Source organism: Phocoena phocoena, chromosome 13 (genome assembly GCF_963924675.1).
Source record: "Phocoena phocoena chromosome 13, mPhoPho1.1, whole genome shotgun sequence".
NCBI lineage: Eukaryota > Metazoa > Chordata > Mammalia > Artiodactyla > Phocoenidae > Phocoena > Phocoena phocoena.
In genome coordinates this window covers 58,645,634-58,667,701 of record NC_089231.1, presented here as the reverse complement: position 1 = coordinate 58,667,701, position 22,068 = coordinate 58,645,634, and the positions used below count along the sequence as shown (strand labels likewise).

Sequence of the window (22,068 nt, the reverse complement as noted above, 5' to 3'; positions counted from 1 at the left end):
GCCTCAGTGACCCTGTGCTCCCTTCTGTGGGAAGACACCCAGACGAAACCTTCCTCCACCCCTATGTGGTGCCGTCTCCCACATGGCCCCCTCGGGGATTGCTGGCTGACCACCAGAATCAACCGGTGGTTTTCACATACTCTGCACTGTCTGGAAACGAAATGCAGGCCTTTCCTGCAGAGGTTTCTGGGGCTTCCTCCTGTCTTTCATTCAGATCTCAGAAATAACAATCTTTTCAGAGTTGCCTGCCCTGACTACTTAATGTAGCCACCACTTGGGCCTTCACATGCCCCAGTTTTAACCCCCTGATATATTTCTGGTATTAGTTTCAGTGGGGAAGGGACCTTCCTCGGTTCACTGCTTGATCCTCTGCTCCTACAACCGTTCCTGGCAGGTGGAGGTACACAGTAATCACGAGTTGAATGAATGGATAATAAGTAAATGAAGGGATGAATGACCTGAGATGTTAAATATAAATGTTGAAACACTTATTGGGGTCTCTCTTTGAGGTTAAAGAGTAAAAGTGAAAGCATATTCCTGAGAGCTGAGCTCTCGCTTCCCTCCAGGCTCTTGGTCCAGCTAAGCATCCGAACGTTCGCCTCCAGTGGCCTGGTTTACTACATGGCTCATCAGAACCAGGTTGACTACGCCACGCTCCAGCTGCACGGGGGCCGCCTCCACTTCATGTTTGATCTTGGGAAGGGCAGGACAAAAGTCTCGCACCCTGCGCTGCTCAGTGATGGCCAGTGGCACACGGTACGCTCTCAGGAAGCTGTGATCACTTGTTCTGAGTTTTGCTCCACGTGTTCCTAGTGTCCACTCCATTTCACAGTAGTGGGATCATCCCCTTTGATTTCCAGCTTGCTTTGTGTCTGACATCTGCCCCATAGAATGTAAACTCCTTGCAGGCAGGGACCTTTTCTGCTTCTGGAAATATCCCCAGGGCCTCACTCAGTGCCTGACACTTAGTAAGCACTCAGCAAACATTGGTAAATGAACAAAAGGCACCAGAAATGTCCTTGGCTTGACGAGAAGTAAATCAAGCCCAGGGTGGCATGAATGGGCCAAACCTGACATCATGGCATTTGTGTTCTTGTGACTAGGACTCTGGAGCATGCTGTATTCTTTTTTTTTTAATTTGTTTTTTTCTATACAGCAGGTTATTAGTTATCTATTTTATACATATCAGTGTATACACGTCAATCCCAATTGCCCAATTCATCACACCATCCCCCGCCCCGATCCCCACCACTTTCCCCCCTTGGTGTCCATACGTTTGTTCTCTACATCTGTGTCTCAATTTCTGCCCTGCAAACCTGTTCATCTATACCATTTCTCTAGGTTCCACATATATGCGTTAATATACAATATTTGTTTTTCTCTTTCTGACTTACTTCACTCTGTATGACAGTCCCTAGATTCATCCATGTTTCTACAAATGACCCAGTTTCGTTCCCTTTTTATAGCTGAGTAATATTCTGTTGTATATATGCACCACATCTTCTTTATCCATTCGTCTGTTGATGGGCATTTAGGTTGCTTCCATGTCCTGGCTATTACAAATAGTGCTGCAATGAACATTGTGGTACATGACTCTTTTTGAATTATGGTTTTCTCAGGGTATATATGCCCAGTAGTGGGATTGCTGGGTCATATGGTAGTTCTATTTGTAGTTTTTTAAGGAACCTCCATACTGTTCTCCATAGTGGCTGTATCAATTTACATTCCCACCAACAGTGCAAGAGGGTTCCCTTTTCTCCACACCCTCTCCAGCATTTGTTGTTTGTAGATTTTCTGATGATGCCCATTCTAACCAGTGTGAGGTAATAGCTCATTGTAGTTTTGATGTGCATTTCTCTAATAATTAGTGATGATGAGCAGCTTTTCATGTGCCTCTTGGCCATCTGTATGTCTTCTTTGGAGAAATGTCTTTTTAGGTCTTCTGCCCATTTTTGGATTGGGTTGTTTGTTTTTTTAATACTGAGCTGCATGAGCTGTTTATATATTTTGGAGATTAATCCTTTGTCCGTTGATTCATTTGCAAATATTTTCTCCCGTTCTGAGGGTTGTCTTTTTGTCTTGTTTGTAGTTTCCTTTGCTTTGTAAAAGCTTTTAAGTTTCATTATTTATTTTTATTTCCATTACTCTAGGGGGTGGATCAAAAAAGATCTTGCTGTGATTTATGTCTGAGTGTGCTTCTTATGTGTTCCTCTAAGAGTTTTATAGTGTCTGGTCTTACATTTAGGTCTCTAATCCATTTTGAGTTTATTTTTCTGTATGGTGTTAGGGAGTGTTCTAATTTCATTCTTTTACATGTAGCTGTCCAGCTTTCCCAGCACCACTTATTGAAGAAGCTGTCTTTTCTCCATTGTATATCCTTGCCTCCATTGTCATAGACTAGTTGCCCATAGGTGCGTGGGTTTATCTCTGGGCTTTCTATACTGTCCCATTGATCTATATTTCTGTTTTTGGAGCACGCTGTTCTAACCGGCTCCAGACTCAGCCTCCTCTCAACACCAACTGTGTGAAAACCTGAGCCATACCTTTAGGATTTCATTCAGGTTATTACTGCTATTTCTCAGATTCCTTAGAAATTATGCATGTTTTCACATCGCTCTAGGTCAAGACAGAGTACTTTAAAAGGAAGGGCTTCATGACAGTTGATGGCCAGGAATCGCCCATGGTGACCACGGCGGGAGATGCTACCACGTTGGATGTGGAAGGAAAGTTGTACCTAGGAGGCCTTCCCTCCGAGTACAGGGCCAGAAACATTGGAAATGTAAGCAGCATTTTCTCTCTGGGCCCATTTTGCCTTTACTGTGGTTGTGTTTGTTTTGTGGAGGAATATGTTTATGTTTAAATTATCTTGTTTGCGCCCAGGGCTTGGCTGCAAGATGCAAGCCTTTCAATCCACATTCCTAGATTGTGTGTTGGAGCTCCTTCCTCCTTGAAGCCCAACCAGCCTTCCTGCTGGTTAGTTAACAAACAGTTCCCTTTCTACAGCCACTTAGCCCCAGTACAGTGCAGGAAAGTCTGGCAAATTTGTATTTGCAGATTAGAAAACCCCACATTCTTAATTTCCACAATATTTACTCAAAATAATATAAAACCCTTTTACTACATTACAGTAGCTTTAAGTTAGACATTCATGTGAAGTACTGTGGCAATTAGATTTTTAAAACCGAAAGGCAGTATTTTAATGTGTTTTGTTGACGTGTAGGGAAAATTTGTGCTTGCCCTTCTCACTGTCCTCACCATCATCTACTCCTGCATCATTTGGCTTAGATCACCCACAGCATCCCCGCTTGCATTGGGGAGGTGACAGTGAACAGCAAACAGCTGGACGAGGACAGCCCAGTGTCTGCATTTGCAGTAAACAGGTGCTATGCAGCAGCCCAGGAGGGAACTTTCTTTGAAGGAAGTGGATATGCAGCCCTTGGTATGTATAATTAACAATCTCGAAAGAAATCTCTGGGACGCACCTGCACTCCTAAGGTGATATGGGTCCAAGAACTATATGATAGGACAGGACCCACTGCCCCAGCTGCAGCTAGGCCATGTTTCGTGAAATGTTCTGGCGCATTCTGGCTTCTCAGCTTCTAGCGTAAAAGCCTTCCCACCTCTTGTGCTATCCAGGTGGCTTCCTCCCACCAGGGGTGGTGCCACTCCAGATGGAGTGCAACATGTGGTGCTGGTTTCATCTGTACTTTCCCCAAATTTACATAAGGCATACTTTCCCTGTCCAAGTTAATTAGGACCTTTTTTTTTTTTTTTTAACATCTTTATTGGGGTATAATTGCTTTACAATAGTGTGTTAGTTTCTGATTTATAACAAAGTGAATCAGCTATACATATACATGACCTTTGAATTCAAAATCAGTAGCATAAATTGTCTGGACCAGCCAGCCAAATGTGAGTCAGATTTGATGAAGAAATTAACCCCATTTAGGTTGTTGAAATATTAATCAGGTATAAGTAGAGGAATGTAAATCTCTAAAATGCCTTAGAATGTAAAGTCCTCAAGGCTTAGAACTAGCCCTTGTAATATATCTTACATTCTCTCCCCATTTTAGATGCTTGATTTGCTGGTTAACTTCCTGTTTGCACTCAGAACCGTGCTTCTCTGGCCCCATTCTTCTTTCTATCACAGAGAACAAATTTCTGGGCTCCTTTGCCCTGGCTTCCAGGAAGGCTCTAGTGGAAGACTGAGGTTGGGAGGGAGGAGGGGAAAGCCAGCAGGCTTCCTTCCTTCACTCTGTGCTTCCAAGATCTAGTAGCACCACCTTCTCCCATTTTTCCTTCAGCCCTGGGCACGGTAACAACTGCCTGCTATTGCTAATATCCCTAGCCTATCTCAGCTTTTTTATCACCTGAATGAAAAATTCATTCAATTAAAAAAAAAGCCTAGTGTGGACTCTAATATACTCAGCAAATAATGACATATCCAGTAAGTAGATATTGGGAAAATAAAGGCATTCTTCCTGGATAGATGATGATGGAGTTACATGGATCAAATCCCTTGTGATTTTTTTTTACCCACATGGCTGTAGCTGGGAGGATGTGCCTACCTCAGCTCTAGTCAGCTTCATCCTACAGAGGTGCAAGCTGAGGCTCGGGGGTTGGAAATGACTTGCTGGTGGGGGTGGAGCCAGCTCTCCTGACCCTCATCAGGAGCCCAAATGCACAGCCAGCCAGCCCAGCCTGAGGCCATTCTGAGCCTGGGCCTTCCTGGGCAGGGCAGGCCTCACCACCAACTGGGGGTCTTCCTTGGTTTTTCAGTCAAAGAAGGCTACAAAGTACGATCAGATGTGAACATTACACTGGAGTTTCGTACCTCCTCAGAGAATGGTGTCCTCCTGGGGATCAGCAGTGCCAAAGTGGATGCCATCGGATTAGAGATTGTAAATGGCAAGGTGGGTGCTGAATCTGGATGGGGTCCCCCCGCCCCACCCCAGTGTCAGAGACAGAGCAGTTAAGAAACAGTAGACATGTCTAGAACCAAATTTCCAATTATTCACTTTAGTGGAATGGAGAAGAGGCTGATTAATATTTAAAAATAGATAATCCTGAAAAATCTTTTTAAAAATAATTTTTTGGGCTTCCCTGGTGGCACAGTGGTTGAGAGTCCACCTACCAATGCAGGGGACACGGGTTCGTGACCCGGTCCGGGAAGATCCCACATGCTGCGGAGCGGCTGGGCTCGTGAGCCATGGCCACTGAGCCTGCGCGTCCAGAGCCTGTACTCGGCAACGGGAGAGGCCACAACAGTGAGAGGCCCGCGTACCCCCCCCCAAAAAAAAAATTTATATTTTTGAAATTAAATGTAAAGCAAAACTGCAACTACAATACAAAAAACTTTTTTTTCCCTGAAAACCATCTGAAAGTAAATTACCAACCTAATGCCCCACTCTCCCTAATGTTGGTTAACTTTTTATTTGGAAATTATTATAGATGATAGAAGCTGCAATGTAATGTACAGGGAGGTCCTTGTGCGCCCTTCACCTAGGTTTCTCCAGGGTTAGCATCCTGCATAACTAGTACATCAAATCTATGAAACTGACATTGGCTCAATCCACAGAGGTTATTCAGTTATGCTAGTTATACGTGTTTACGAGAGTGTGTGTAGCTCTTCACAGTTTTATCACACGTGTAGCTTCATGTAACCACCACAATCAGGACAGTGGTACCATTGCCACAAGGCTCCCTCAAGCCACCACCTTCATATCCACGCCGACTCTCTCCCTGCATCCCTCACCCCTGGCAACCACTGATCTGCTTTCTGTCGCTCTGATTGTTAGTTCACAACTGTTACATAAGTTAATCATGTAGTCTCTTGATATTGGCTTTTTACACTCTGTCTCATTTCCTGGCAGTTCATCCAGGTTTGTTGTGAATCTCGAAGACAATTCATTTCTTTTTATTGCAGAGTATTCCATAAGATGGATGCACAACAGTCTAATTTTTTTAATACAAAAACATAATTGTTTTCTATAACTTCCTTATCCCCAGAGGGCCAGATGAGAACTTGGGAAGGTCTGCTATACCACTCATCAGACATGGGGAGTCAAGGTGGTGGTCTCTCGGGTCCTCTCTCTCCCTAATGCACTTTTACTGCACTGTGGTTAACTCATGTTGTTGTGGGACTATGATGCTTGACTCTTCCTGAGCTACTTACTGCCTCCTAGAAGGCAAGGAACAAGTCTCTTGATTCTCCCAAACTTATTAGCTTGTTTCTCACATTTCCCTACTTACTCCCCACTGGGACTTTGGCCCCTAGGATATCCTAGAATGGGGGTGGGGAGGATATAAATAAAGTCACAAGTCCTTCACCTCTTCTCCCCCTTTATGTCATCTTCATGTTGAAACAAAAGTGCCTTTACATCCTATTGCTGACGCTCTGCACTGTGGCTTATAGCCAATATCTTTTCTTAGCTTTACTTCAAAAGAATTTTGAAAATTTTTTTATCCATTTGTACATTTAAAATTTTTTAAATTTATTTATTTATTTTTGGCTGTGTTGGGTCTTTGTTGCATGCAGGCTTTCTCTAGTTGTGGCGAGTGGGGGCTACTCCTTGCTGCCATGTGCGGGCTTCTCATTGCGGTGGCTTCTCTTGTTGTGGAGCACGGGCTCCAGGCGCGTGGGCTTCAGTAACTGTGGCTCACAGGCTCTAGAGCACAGGCTCAGTAGTTGCATCTCACGGGCTTAGTTACTCTGTGGCATGTGGGATCTTTCCAGACCAGAGCTCAAATCCGCATCCCCCGCCTTGGCAGGCGGATTCTTAACCACTGCGCCACCAGGGAAGCCCCATTTGCACATTTTTATGTGACATCTGAAAAATGTTATAAGTGTAACAGTTGCAAAAATGTAATTTCTGACGTATTGTATATTTTACTTCTATTATTAGCTTATTATTTATTGTTCTTTTAAAAATATTTCTGGTGGTTGTCCAAGTCTTTACAGTATATCTCTTTAATTTGTCAGTCTACCTTGAAATGAGTAGCTTCACATATAGCATAAGAACCTTACAACAGGATAGTCACAATTCTTCCCTCTCACCTTCTGCAGGTCTCCAATTTTTTTGTGCTACCACTTGCTGTAGTAGAGCATCTGTGGTTTGTCAGAAGGGAGTTAGTAAATGTTCCTTCACAGGTGCTATAGCAACTTCTAGGAACTGACACCCTCAGTAAACCCATGCCCTCTTGTGCTGAAAATGAGGCACTGATCTGAGGATGCAATGCTAAGATCATGGCTCAGGTTTGTTCCCATGGAGGTGGCCATTTTCCATTCTGAAACCTCGGGAATAGGATAGCATCAGAATTCTTAAGAGGCTATTTTTCAAAACTATTGTTTGTTTTTCATAGTTAGCCCTCCTTTTTAGAAGAATGCTCTGATGTTTTCCACTCCAAGAACATTATGTGAATGGACTGGGTTCCTTAAATAGGGAAAAATTCACCAAGATATTTGCTTGTGTCTGTTGTTTGTTTAGCTCTTGTTTCACGTTAACAATGGTGCTGGTAGGATAACAGCCACATACGAACCCAGTGCTCCCAGTACTCTCTGTGATGGAAAATGGCACACACTTCAGGCAAACAAAAGCAAACATCGCGTGGTTCTGATTGTCGATGGGAATGCAGTTCAAGCTGAAAGTCTACACACCCAGTCTACCTCTGCTGACACCAACAATCCCATTTATGTTGGTGGCTATCCTGGTGCGTATGTCGTCTGCTCTGCTCATTCACTTTTGAGGGGCATTGCCACTGGGGAAAGTCTTAGTTCTTAGTTCATGTGCATATAGAATAGGGATGAAGAAAAATACATGGCTTGGGTGACAAATCCTTTACCATTTTAGAAAGTCTATTTCAAATTCCTAGGAATTCTTGGAAAAATTAAAATAATCTACGTATATAAGGTAATCACTAAGACTCTGAGAACATCAGATGTAATGTACGGGAAGCTGGATGACTTCACTGAGAAACATCTTCTCAGATGACCCCCAAGTTGGGAATCATTTTAGGGGTCAGTAATCATTTTAGAGGACAAACGTGTCTTATCCTCTCACATCGATTTTTGGATTCAAACTATGCATTTATAAAATAAAAATCCCTTTTATGACTTTTTAAGTCACTGTACCTTAACATTGTTTATTAATAGTTTTCTATGAATTCTGCTATCACTGAAGCCACTTATGTAGAAAAATCTTCTAACTTTGATCTGGAAACCACAAGAAGTTATTTTTGTTCCTACTGTGCTACCTATGTCATTTAGCAAAATTTAACACTATCTTCTCTTCTTTCCTAAACAGCTGATGTAAAGCAAAACTGCCTGAGCAGCCAGACCTCCTTCCGGGGCTGTTTGCGAAAACTCACTCTAATTAAGGGCCCACAAGTGCAATCCTATGACTTCAGCACAGCTTTTGACCTACAAGGAGTTTTCCCTCATTCCTGTCCTGGGACTGAGTCCTGAACTTTGGGGAACTCCTCAGTTGGGAATCATCATTTATATTTTGAGGAAAATTATTTGGTGAATTAAAACCTTTACAGTTCATATTTCATTTCCAACTCAGGTTAAATGTTTCCAGAGAGAAATTTTTTGTTTATGTCAAACTAAAACCACATGTACAACAAATACCTCTATTAAATAGTTTAAAATGTAAATTGAATTCACTGGCTCTTTCTTTAAAGTTTTTTAAGTGAAGCTTTTAAAATGTTGAATATTCTATTGATTACTTGACAGTATTTCATGTTTTGCATTTTGAGCTTTTAAAAAATAAACTATCACTATAGACGATAATAAATAGATTAGAGCAGAGTATGAATACTTTCATTTCTTTATCAAGATTTTAAGCTCCAGTTCCTACAAAGAACATGTATTCAATAATACTGCTGGGTACGTTCCAGCTGAGGGCACCAGCTGTTTGCCCCAAAAAGCACTTTAAACAGACTCCAGCAAGTCACAGGCAAAGGGAACACAGGAAGAAGGCAGAGCCTCCTCTAGATATATCCTTGTTTGGTAAGGACCTAACCTAACAGAGTATTTTGCAAGACAAAAGAAAAAAAAAGTGGCATCATAACTAGTTAGCTCTTCTTTTACTGTTAATTTTATTTTCACTCCTTGGAATGAGACAGTTTTCCTTGATCAGCTACTTTTTCTGGGAGAATGTGTGTAAATTCCAGAAGAAGGAAAATTTTAAAGCCATAAATATATTTTAATGAGCTAAGCAGTTTTAAACTAAGATCTCTGAAGGATCATTTAATTCCCTGCAGATATAATTTAGTTTTGCTCTGCAGCTGTGGCTGGAGTCAAAATGGCTACTGGCTGGGAAGATGGTGGAAGAGTAAGACGCGGAGATCACCTTCCTCCCCACAGATACACCAGAAATACATCTACACGTGGAACAGCTCCTACAGAACACCTACTGAACGCTGGCAGAAGACCTCAGACCTCCCAAAAGGCAAGAAACTCCCCACGTACCTGGGTAGGGCAAAAGAAAAAACAGAGACAAAAGAATAGGGACAGCACCTGCACCAGTGGGAGGGAGCTGTGAAGGAGGAAAGCTTTCCACACACTAGGAAGCCCCTTCGCGGGCAGAGACTGCGGGAGGCGGAGGGGGGAGCTAAGAAGCCACGGAGGAGTGCACAGCAACAGGGGTGCGGAGGGCAAAGCGGGGAGATTCCCGCACAGAGGATCGGTGCCGACCGGCACTCACCAGCCTGAGAGGCTTGTCTGCCCACCCGCCAGGGCGGGCAGGGCTGGGAGCTGAGGCTTGGGTTTCGGTCGGAGCGCAGGGAGAGGACTAGGGTTGGCGGCTTGAACATAGCCTGAAGGGGTTAGTGCACCACGGCTAGCCGGGAGGGAGTCCGGGTAAAGTCTGCACCTGCCGAAGAGGCAAGAGACTTTTGTTTCCTGGTGCGCGAGGAGAGGGGCTTAAGAGCGCTGTTTAAAGGAACTCCAGAGACGGGCGCGAGCCACGTCTAAAAGCGCAAACCCCAGAGACAGGCGCGAGCCGCGGCTAAAAGCGCGGACCCCAACAACGGGCGCGAGCCGCGGCTAAAAGTGCGGACCCCAACAACGGGCGCGAGCCGCAGCTAAAAGCGCAGATCCTAGAGACGGGCGCGAGCCGCGGCTAAAACCACGGACCCCAGAGACAGGCGGGAGATGCTAAGGCTGCTGCTGCTGCCACCAAGGCGCCTGTGTGCGAGCACAGGTCACTCTCCACACCCCTCTTCCGGGAAGCCTGTGCAGCCGGGACAACTTCCCCGGGAGAACGTACGGCGGGCCTCCGGCTGGTGCAACGTCACGCTGGCCTCTGCCGCCGCAGGCCCGCCCCGCACGCCGTGCCCCTCCCTACCCCCCCCCCCCCCCCCCCCCGGCCTGAGTGTGCCAAAGCCCCGGAATCAACGGCTCCTTTAACCCCGTCCTGTCTGAGCAAAAAACAGACGCCCTCCAGCGACCTACACGCAGAGGCAGGGCCAAATCCAAAGCTGACGCCCTGTGAGCTGTGAGAACAAAGAAGAGAAAGGGAAATCTCTCCCAGCAGCCTCAGAAGCAGCGGATTAAAGCTCCACAATCAACTTGATGTACCTGCATCTGTGGAATACCTGAAGAGACAATGAATCATCCCAAATTGAGGAGGTGGGGTTCGAGAGCAAGATCTATGATTTTTTTTCCCCATTTCCTCTTTTTGTGAATGTGTATGTGTATGCTTCTGTCTGAGATTTTGTCTGTATAGCTTTGCTTCCACCATTTGTCCTAGGGTTCTATCTGTCCATTGTTTTTTTTTTCAATTTTTTTCTTAATAATTAATTTTAATAACTTTATTATACTTTACCTTTTCTTTCTTTCTTTCTTTCTTTCTTTCCTTCCTTCCCTCCTTTAGACAACGAATCATCCCAAATTGAGGAGGTGGACTTTGAGAGCAAGATTTATGATTTTTTCCCCTTTACCTCTTTTTGTGAAGGTGTATGTGTATGCTTCTGTGTGAGATTTTGTCTGTATAGCTTTGCTTCCACCATTTCTCCTAAGGTTCTATCTGTCCCTTTTTTTTTCTAAATATTTTTTAATTCAATAACTTTCTTATACATTATTTTATTTTACTGTATCTTCTTTCTTTCTGTCTTTTTCCTTCCTTCCCTCCTTCCTTCCTTCCTTGCTCCCTCCTCCCTCCTTTCTTTCCTTCTTTCCTTCTTTTTCTTTCTCTTTCTTTCTTTCTTCCTTCCTATCTTCCTTCCTTCCTTCCCTCCTTTCTTTCTTTCTTCCTACTTCTACTAACTCTCTCTACTTTTTCTCCCTTTTATTCTGAGCCGTGTGGATGAAAGGCTCTTGGTGCTGCAGCCAGGAGTCAGGGCTCTGCCTCTGAGGTGGGAGAGCCAACTTCAGGACACTGGTCAACAAGAGACCTCCCAGCTCCACATAATATCAAACGGCGAACATCTCCCAAAGATCTCCATCTCAACACCAGCACCCAGCTTCACTCAATGACCAGCAAGCTACAGTGCTGGACATCCTATGCCAAACAACTAGCAAAACAGGAAAACAACCCCACCCATTAGCAGAAAGGCTGCCTAAAATCATAATAAGTCCACAGACACCCCAAAACACACCACCAGACGTGGACCTGCCCACTAGAGAGACAAGATCCAGCCTCATCCACCACAACACAGGCACTAGTCCCCTCCACCAGGAAGCCTACACAACCCACTGAACCAACCTTAGCCACTGGAGACAGACATCAAAAACAACGGGAACTACAAACCTGCAGCCTGCAAAAAGGAGACCCCAAACACAGTAAGATAAGCAAAATGAGAAGACAGAAAAACACACCGCAGATGAAGGAGCAAGATAAAAACCCACCAGACCTAACAAATGAAGAGGAAATAGGCAGTCTACCTGAAAAAGAATTCAGAATAATGATAGTAAAGATGATCCAAAATCTTGGAAATAGACAAAATGCAAGAAACATTTAACAAGGACCTAGAAGAACTAAAGATGAAACAAGCAACGATGAACAACACAATAAATGAAATTAAAAATACTCTAGATAGAATCAATAATAGCAGAATAACTGAGGCAGAAGAAAGGATAAGTGACCTCGAAGATAAAATAGTGGAAATAACTACTGCAGAGCAGAATAAAGAAAAAAGAATGGAAAGAACTGAAGACAGTCTCAGAGACCTCTGGGACAACATTAAACACACCAACATTCGAATTATAGGGGTTCCAGAAGAAGAAGAGAAAAAGAAAGGGACTGAGAAAATATTTGAAGAGATTATAGTTGAAAACTTCCCTAATATGGGAAAGGAAATAGTTAATCAAGTCCAGGAAGCACAGAGAGTCCCATACAGGATAAATCCAAGGAGAAATATGCCAAGACACATATTAATCACACTGTCAAAAATTAAATACAAAGAAGGCATATTAAAAGCAGCAAGGGAAAAATAACACACAAGGGAATCCTCATAAGGTTAACAGCTGATCCTTCAGCAGAAACTCTGCAAGCCAAAAGGGAGTGGCAGGACATATTTAAAGTGATGAAGGAGAAAAACCTGCAACCAAGATTACTCTACCCAGCAAGGATCTCATTCAGATTTGATGGAGAAATTAAAACCTTTACAGACAAGCAAAAGCTGAGAGAGTTCAGCACCACCAAACCAGCGTTACAACAAATGCTAAAGGAACTTCTCTAGGCAGGAAACACAAGAGAACGAAAAGACCTACAATAATGATCCCAAAGCAATTTAGAAAATGGGAATAGGAACATACATATTGATAATTACCTTAAATGTAAATGGACTAAATGCTCCCACCAAAAGACACAGATTGGCTGAATGGATACAAAAACAAGACCTATATATATGCTGTCTACAAGAGACCCACTTCAGACCTAGTGACACATACAGACTGAAAGTAAGGGGATGGAAAAAGACATTCCATGCAAATGGAAACCAAAAGAAAGCTGGAGTAGCAATTCTCATATCAGACAAAATAGACATTAAATAGACTCTATTACAAGAAACAAAGAAGGACACTACATAATGATCAAGGGATCGATCCAAGAAGAAGATATAACAATTGTAAATATTTATGCACCCAACATAGGAGCACCTCAATACATAAGGCAAATACTAAGAGCCATAAAAGGGGAAATCGACAGTAACACATTCATAGTAGGGAACTTTAACACCCACTTTCACCAATGGACAGATCATCCAAAATGAAAATCAATAAGGAAACACAAGCTTTAAATGATACATTAAACAAGATGGACTTAATTGATATTTATAGGACACTCCATCCAAAAACAACAGAATACACATTTTTCTCAAGTGCTCATGGAACATTCTCCAGGATAGATCATATCTTGGGTCACAAATCAAGCCTTGGTAAATTAAAGAAAATTTAAATTGTATCAGGTATCTTTTCCGACCACAACGCCATGAGACTAGATATCAATTACAGGAAAAGATTTGTAAAAAATACAAACACATGGAGGCTAAACAATACACTACTTAATAACGAAGTGATCACTGAAGAAATCAAAGAGGAAAAAAATACCTAGAAACAAATGACAATGGAGACACAACGACCCAAAACCTATGGGATGCAGCCAAAGCAGTTCTAAGAGGGAAGTTCATACCAATACAATCCTACCTTAAGAAACAGGAAACATCTCGAATAAACAACCTAAACTTGCACCTCAAGCAATTAGAGAAAGAAGAACAAAAAAACCCCAAAGTTAGCAGAAGGAAAGAAATCATAAAGATCAGATCAGAAATAAATGAAAAAGAAATGAAGGAAACAATAGCAAAGATCAATAAAACTGAAAGCTGGTTCTTTGAGAAGATAAACAAAATAGATAAACCATTAGCCAGACTCATCAAGAAAAAAAGGGAGAAGACTCAAATCAATAGATTTAGAAATGAAAAAGGAGAAGTAACAACAGACACTGCAGAAATACAAAAGATCATGAGAGATTACTACAAGCAACTTATGCCAATAAAATGGACAATCTGGAAGAAATGGACAAATTCTTAGAAATGCACAACCTGCCAAGACTGGATCAGGAAGAAATAAAAAATATGAACAGACCAATCACAAGCACTGAAATTGAAACGGTGATTAAAAATCTTCCAACAAACAAAAGCGCAGGACCAGATGGCTACACAGGCAAATTCTATCAAACATTTAGAGAAGAGCTAACACCTATCCTTCTCAAACTCTTCCAAAATATAGCAGAGGGAGGAACACTCCCAAATTCCTTCTACGAGGCCACCATCACCTTGATACCAAAACCAGACAAGGATGTCACAAAGAAAGAAAACTACAGGCCAATATCACTGATGAACATAGATGCAAAAATCCTCAACAAAATACTAGCAAACAGAATCCAACAGCACATTAAAAGGATCATACACCATGATCAAGTGGGGTTTATTCCAGGAATGCAAGGATTCTTCAACATATGCAAATTTATCAGCGTGATACACCATATTAACAAACTGAAGGAGAAAAACCATATGATCATCTCAATAGATGCAGAGAAACCTTTTGACAAAATTCAACACCCATTCATCATAAAAACCCTGCAGAAGGTAGGCATAGAGGGAACTTTCCTCAATATAATAAAGGCCATATATGACAAACCCACAGCCAACATCATCCTCAATGGTGAAAAACTGAAAGCATTTCCACTAAGATCAGGAACAAGACAAGGTTGCCCACTCTCACCACTCTTATTCAACATAGTTTTGGAAGTTTTAGCCACAGCAATCAGAGAAGAAAAGGAAATAAAAGGAATCCAAATCGGAAAAGAAGTAAAGCTGCCACTGTTTGCAGATGACATGATACTATACCTAGAGAATCCTAAAGATGCTACCAGAAAACTACTAGGGCTAATCAATGAATTTGGTAAAGTAGCAGGATACAAAATTAATGCACAGAAATCTCTTGCATTCCTATACACTAATGATGAAAAATCTGAAAGTGAAATCAAGAAAACACTCCCATTTACCATTACAACAAAAAGAATAAAATATCTAAGAATAAACCTACCTAAGGAGACAAAAGACCTGTATGCAGAAAATTATAAGACAATGATGAAAGAAATTAAAGATGATACAAATAGATGGAGAGATATACCATGTTCTTGGATTGGAAGAATCAACGTTGTGAAAATGACTCTACTACCCAAAGCAATCTACAGATTCAATGCAATCCCCATCAAATTACCACTGGCATTTTTCACAGAACTAGAACAAAAAATTTCACAATCTGTATGGAAACACAAAAGACCCCGAATAGCCAAAGCAATATTGAGAACGAAAAACGGAGCTGAAGGAATCAGGCTCCCTGACTTCAGACTATACTACAAAGCCACAGTAATCAAGACAGTATGGTACTGGCACAAAAACAGAAAGATAGATCAATGGAACAGGATAGAAAGTCCAGAGATAAACCCACGCACGTATGGATACCTTATCTTTGATAAAGGTGGCAGGAATGTACAGTGGAGAAAGGACAGCCTCTTCAATAAGTGGTGCTGTTAAAACTGGACAGGTATATGTAAAAGTATGAGATTAGATCACTCCCTAACACCATACACAAAAATAAGCTCAAAATGGATTAAAGACCTAAATGTAAGGCCAGAAACTATCAAACTCTTAGAGGAAAACATAGGCAGAACACTCTATAACATAAATCAAAGCAAGATCCTTTTTGACCCACCTCCTAGAGAAATGGAAATAGAAACAAAAATAAACAAATGGGACCTAATGAAACTTAAAAGCTTTTGCACAACAAAGGAAACCATAAACAAGACCAAAAGACAACTCTCAGAATGGGAGAAAATATTTGCAAATGAAGCAACTGACAAAGGATTAATTTCCAAAATTTACAAGCAGCTCATGCAGCTCAATAACAAAGAAACAAACAACCCAATCCAAAAATGGGCAGAAGACCTAAATAGACATTTCTCCAAAGAAGATATACAGAATGCCAACAAACACATGAAAGAATGCTCAACACCACTAATCATTAGAGAAATGCAAATCAAAACTACAATGAGATATCATCTCACACCAGGCAGAATGGCCATCATCAAAAAATCTACAAACAATAAATGCTGGAGAGGGTGTGGAGAAAAGGGAACACTCTTGCACTGCTGGTGGGAATGTGAATTGGTTTAGCCACTATGGAGAACAGTATGGAGGTTCCTTAGAAAACTACAAATAGAACTACCATATGACCCAGCAATCCCACTACTGGGCATATACCTGAGAAAACTGTAATTCATAAAGAGTCATGTACCAAAATGTTCACTGCAGCTCTATTTACAATAGCCCAGAGATGGAAACAACCTAAGTGCCCAGCATCGGATGAATGGGTAAAGAAGATGTGGCATATATATACAATGGAATATTACTCAGCCATAAAAAGAAACGAAATTGAGCTATTTGTAATGAGTTGGATAGACCTAGAGTCTGTCATACAGAGTGAAGTAAGTCAGAAAGAAAAAGACAAATACCGTATGCTAATACATATATATGGAATTTAAGGGAAAAAAATGTCATGAAGAACCTAGGGGTAAGACAGGAGTAAAGACACAGACCTACTGGAGAACGGACTTGAGGATATGGGGAGGGGGAAGGGTGAGCTGTGACAGGGCGAGAAAGAGGCATGGACATATATACACTACCAAACGTAAGGTAGATAGCTAGTGGGAAGCAGCCGCATGGCACAGAGATATTGGCTAGGTGCTTTGTGACAGCCTGGAGGGATGGGATAGGGAGGGTGGGAGGGAGGGAGACGCAAGAGGGAAGAGATATGGGAACATATGTATATGTATAACTGATTCACTTTGTTATACAGCAGAAACTAACACAGCATTGTAAAGCAATTATACTCTAATAAAGATGTTTTAAAAAAATGGCTACTATTCCATTTGCTTCAGAAAAATGATTGCAGTTTGCAAATGATTACTTGAAGAGAGGTCTCTACCACTCTTAGAAATGACCTGCTTTTATAATATGGAAGGTGATAGGTTCAATTTCTATTTCTGTGAGAGATTTTAATTTCATGAACAAGGAAGACAAATGTGGTCCTGGGCCCTGTCCTTCTGCGCCTTGCTCATGTTTCTGAACCCTTGTGGCTATCTGCACCTCCTGGCTGATGCAATTCCTTCCCAGTAAACAACTGCATGAAGATATTAGGAAAGGTAGCAGCCAACTGTGGGAGTGCCATCTGTTCTACAGCATCTGGCAATTTAAGGAATTCAGACAACTGCAGATGTAAGGCAGCTCACTTGACAGCTGGATTAGGAAAAGGGCATTTGCCGTCTCAGCAGTGCAAATGCACAAGGGGCCTCCTCACTGTGCCGTGGGTGGCCTTTCTGTTCATGTTTCTATGGAAACCATCTACAGCGGAAGATGACGGCTCAGACATTCTAGACCTTGGTTCATCACACTGGGTGAGGAAAAGATCCAAACCAGGACAGACAGCAGGTTGTAGAGTTGCCATGGGCTTTTGCCCCTCTCTCCCCCTCCCAACTTATTAATAAAGCTAAAACAGAGTTTGGGCCTTTTGTGGTTATAACTATTCCCAAGGCCTCTCTTAGAAGACCCCCTCAAGGGAGCACCCAGCTCTGTCCCCTTTGGCCTTTACAGAGCACACATAGAGCCACCCTTGGTTTGGCTGTCTCCCCGTGATGGTTAAGAACCTGGGCTGCAGCTCAGACACCTGGCTCTGACTCTCACTGCAGGGCCTTATGCTGGTTCCTTAACCTCTCTCAGCAAGGCAGGATTCAGGTCTTTAGTGTAAGGTTGCCAGATAAACTACAGGACACCCAGTTAAATTTGAATTTCAGATAAACAATGAACGTGTTTTTAACTATTCCATGATATCATATATTTTTTATTTGCTAAATCTGGCAATCCCACTCTACAGGCTCCAAGGGCCTAGAAAGATTGATACCCCTTCCCTCCCTACCAAATAATTCAAAAAATTTTAAAAATCTACATCTTAAAAGACATGCAACATAATTAGTTGCAGATCATATTTTTCCCATGATGCTTTTATTGAAACAGCAGATTATTTTCAAAACCTATTTTTGGTGGCCCAAGCATTTGCTTAGTTTGTTAATCCATCACTGTTTTTTAAAATTTTGGTAAAATATAGATAGCATAAAACCATTTTTACTGGGGCTTCCCTGGTGGTGCAGTAGTTAAGAATCCACCTGCCAATGCAGGGCACAGGGGTTCAAGCCCTGGTCTGGGATGATCCCACGTGCCGCAGAGCAACTAAGCCCGTGTGCCACAACTACTGAGCCCACACGCCTAGAGCCGGTGCTCCACAACAAGAGAAGGTACCGTAATGAGAAGCTCGTGCACCACCAAGAGTAACCCCCCTAGGAGGAAAACATAGGCAGAACACTCTATGACATAAATCACAGCAAGATCCTTTCTGACCCACCTCCTAGAGTAATGGAAATAAAAACAAACAAATGGGACTTAATGAAACTTCAAAGCTTTTGCACAGCAAAGGAAACCATAATCAAGACCAAAAGACAACGCTCAGAATGGGAGAAAACATTTGCAAATGAAGCAACTGACAAAGGATTAATCTCCAAAATTTACAAGCAGCTCATGCAGCTCAATAACAAAAAAACAAACAACCCCATCCAAAAATGGGCAGAAGACCTAAATAGACATTTCTCCAAAGAAGATATACAGAATGCCAACAAACACATGAAAGAATGCTCAACATCATTAATCATTAGAGAAATGCAAATCAAAACTACAATGAGATATCATCTCACACCAGGCAGAATGGCCATCATCAAAAAATCTAGAAACAATAAATGCTGGAGAGGGTGTGGAGAAAAGGGGACACTCTTGTACTGCTGGTGGGAATGTGAATTGGTTCAGCCACTATGGAGAACAGTATGGAGGTTCCTTAAAAAACTACAAATAGAATTACCATATGATCCAGCAATCCCACTACTGGGCATATACCCTGAGAAAACCAAAATTCAAAAAGAGTCATGTACCAAAATGTTCATTGCAGCTCTATTTACAATAGCCCGGAGATGGAAACAACCTAAGCGCCCATCATCGGATGAATGGATAAAGAAGATGTGGCACATATACACAATGGAATATTACTCAGCCTTAAAACGAAATGAAATTGAGCTATTTGTAATGAGATGGATAGACCTAGAGTCTGTCATACAGAGTGAAGTAAGTCAGAAAAAAAAAGACAAATACCGTATGCTAACACATATATATGGAATTTAAGGAAAAAAAAAATGTCATGAAGAACCTAGGGGTAAGACAGGAATAAAGACGCAGACCTACTGGAGAACGGACTTTAGGATATGGGGAGGGGGAAGGGTGAGTTTTGACAGGGCGAGAGAGAGTCATGGACATATACACACTAACAAACGTAGTAAGGTAGATAGCTAGGGGGAAGCAGCCGCAAGGCACATGGATATTAGCTCGGTGCTTTGTGACAGCCTGGAGGGGTGGGATGGGGAGAGTGGGAGGGAGGGAGACGCAAGAGGGAAGACATATGGGAACATATGTATATGTATAGCTGATTCACTTTGTTATAAAGCAGAAACTAACACACCATTGTAAAGCAATTATACCCCAATAAAGATGTTTAAAAAAAAAAAAAGAGTAACCCCCGCTCGCTGCAACTAGAGAAAGCCCGCAAGCAGCAACGAAGACCCAACACAGCCAAAAATAAATATATTTTTAAAACATTTTTACCACTATCTTAACCATTTTTTAAGTTATTTAACCATTATTTTAACCATTTTTAAGTGTATAGTTCTCTGGTTTTAGGTACTTTAACACTGTTGTGCAACCATCACCACCATCCAGCTCCAAGACTCATTTCATCTTGCGAAACAAACTGTGTACCCATTAAACACTAATTCCCAGCTCCCCTCTCTCCCCAGCTCCTGGCAACCACCATTTTACTTTCTGTCTGTAGGAGTTTGACTACTCTAGTCACCGCATATAAGTGGAATCATTCAGCATTTGTCTGTCTGTGACTGGCTTATTTCATTTGGCATAATGTCCTACAGGATCATCCATGATGTAGTATGTGTTAGTTTCCTTCCTTTTTAAGGCTGAGTAATATTCCATCATGTGTATATACCATATTTTGTTTATCCATTCATCCATCAGTGTGCACTGGGGTTGCTTCCACCTTTTGGCTATTGTGAATAATGCTTTGAATATAGGTAAACAAATATTTCTTTGAGTTCCTACTTTTGATGTTTTTGGGTATATACCTGGAAGTGGAATTACTGGATCATACGGTAGACTAGTCTAAGTCTATTTTTAATTTTTTGAGGAACAACCATACTTTCTTCCCATAGTATCCAGTGCTTTTTTTTTTTTTTTTTTTTTTTGCAGTATGCAGGCCTCTCACTGTTGTGGCCTCTCCCATTACGGAGCACAGGCTCCAGACGCGCAGGCTCAGCAGCCATGGTTCACGGGCCCAGCCGCTCCACAGCATGTGGGATCTTCCCGGACCGGGGCACGAACCCGTGTCCCCTGCATCGGCAGGCGGACTCTCAACCACTGCACCACCAGGGAAGCCCTACAGTGCTGTTTTTAAGCCTCAATCTTCTACCTGTAAGGTGTGGTTATGATACCAACCATGGAAAGGCATATATTTGGAAATATTACTAAAATTGACTCAAAAAGAAGGAGAACATCTGGATAAGCCAATAACACTGACCTTCATCCTCAGTGAAATGTAATCCTTAGTCACACCTGCTGGCAAAAAAAAGTGCAAGGATCAGTTGGTTTAAAGACAAGCTTTATTAAACACCAGCAACAAGAAAAAGAAAACTAACCAATGCATTTAACACAGCTGGTATAACCTTCGTGAAGCCTGATTTATATAATACCTTATTGATTTTCCTATATTGTCTGTCTGTACAACCATCTCTAAAAGGATGCATCATAATTAGGGATGATGTACATGTGACTGGATTTGGAACAACCATATTCAACACAGCCTTATGAATTAAGTGCCAATTTAGTATCCAAACCAGAAATTGAGATGAAAATAGATAAAATGCTCTGTTAGAATTGATGGGCCAGGAGACATGTGTATTCTCACCTTAGAACACTATAAATCAAGGGCTAAGTTGTGGTACCATGAGAAAGACAGGTCTGGGAAGGTTTAAAGAGGCAGCTGTAACTAGGCTTTGCAGAATGCACAACAGCAGCTTTTGTGGGCCACAGACAATTTACAAAGTGCTTTCTTATGCATGGTGTTGTTTGGGTCTAGAGAGGAGGTGTGGAACCATGACACATGGGTCTAAGCTGCCCAGCTGAAAGAAAGGGGACTGTTAGGAATAATGGGGGGCAGGTGGGAGAATGGGTTGGTGGAGAGAGAAGAGAGTGGATGGGGCCTAATCATGGAGAGCCCAAAAGTTAAGGAGGTAGGAAGAAGACTGGATGCAATGCCTTATGAAGTGTCAGGGTTTTCCATTAGGAGAGTGGTGTGATGAAACGGTGCATTTGAAATCATAAACTAGCTGGAGAGTGCAGGCTGAGTCAGCCAGTTGAGCAACACTAATTGAGTGGTGGCTGATACCAGGGCAGTGATAAAGGACAAGAGAGGTGTATAGGAATGTTAGAGGCTCCAGCAGTACATTAGCTTTAGGCAGTAAAAGATCGGGAGCTTGGACAATGAGAACGGTGGTTCCACAGACAGGAGGTAAATTGAGAAAAATTATGAACTTAAGCTCTGAATGTATTGAATTTGAGAGAATGGTGAGAACGTCTGAATGGAGGTGTCTCAGCCAGCTGGCTGGATTAAGGACTGGCCCAGGACCCTTCTCACTACTGCAAGCTTTGTCATTTATATATCAAACAGTATTTATCTTTCTCTGTATGATTTATTTCACTATGCATAATACCCTCCAATTCCACCCATGTTGTTGCAAAAGAGCAAAATTTCATTCTTTTTAAATTTTTAATGGCTGAATAGTATTCTACTGTATGTACATGTACCACATCTTCTTTATCCATTTGTCTGTTGATGGACAC

At 42.0% G+C, this 22,068-nt stretch overlaps 1 protein-coding gene across 1 annotated transcript in view; it reads left to right on the top strand.

Annotated features, from left to right (window-relative positions):
* LAMA1 (laminin subunit alpha 1) overlaps positions 1-8,464 on the top strand; it is a 148,937-nt gene extending 140,473 nt beyond the window's left edge. Inside the window, exons 59-64 of the mRNA XM_065889473.1 lie at positions 567-756; positions 2,621-2,779; positions 3,286-3,439; positions 4,780-4,913; positions 7,488-7,710; positions 8,304-8,464. Of these exons, the coding sequence (XP_065745545.1) occupies positions 567-756; positions 2,621-2,779; positions 3,286-3,439; positions 4,780-4,913; positions 7,488-7,710; positions 8,304-8,464 (1,021 nt within the window). The remainder of the gene's footprint in view (positions 1-566; positions 757-2,620; positions 2,780-3,285; positions 3,440-4,779; positions 4,914-7,487; positions 7,711-8,303) is intronic.
* The last annotated feature ends 13,604 nt before the right edge of the window (positions 8,465-22,068 follow it).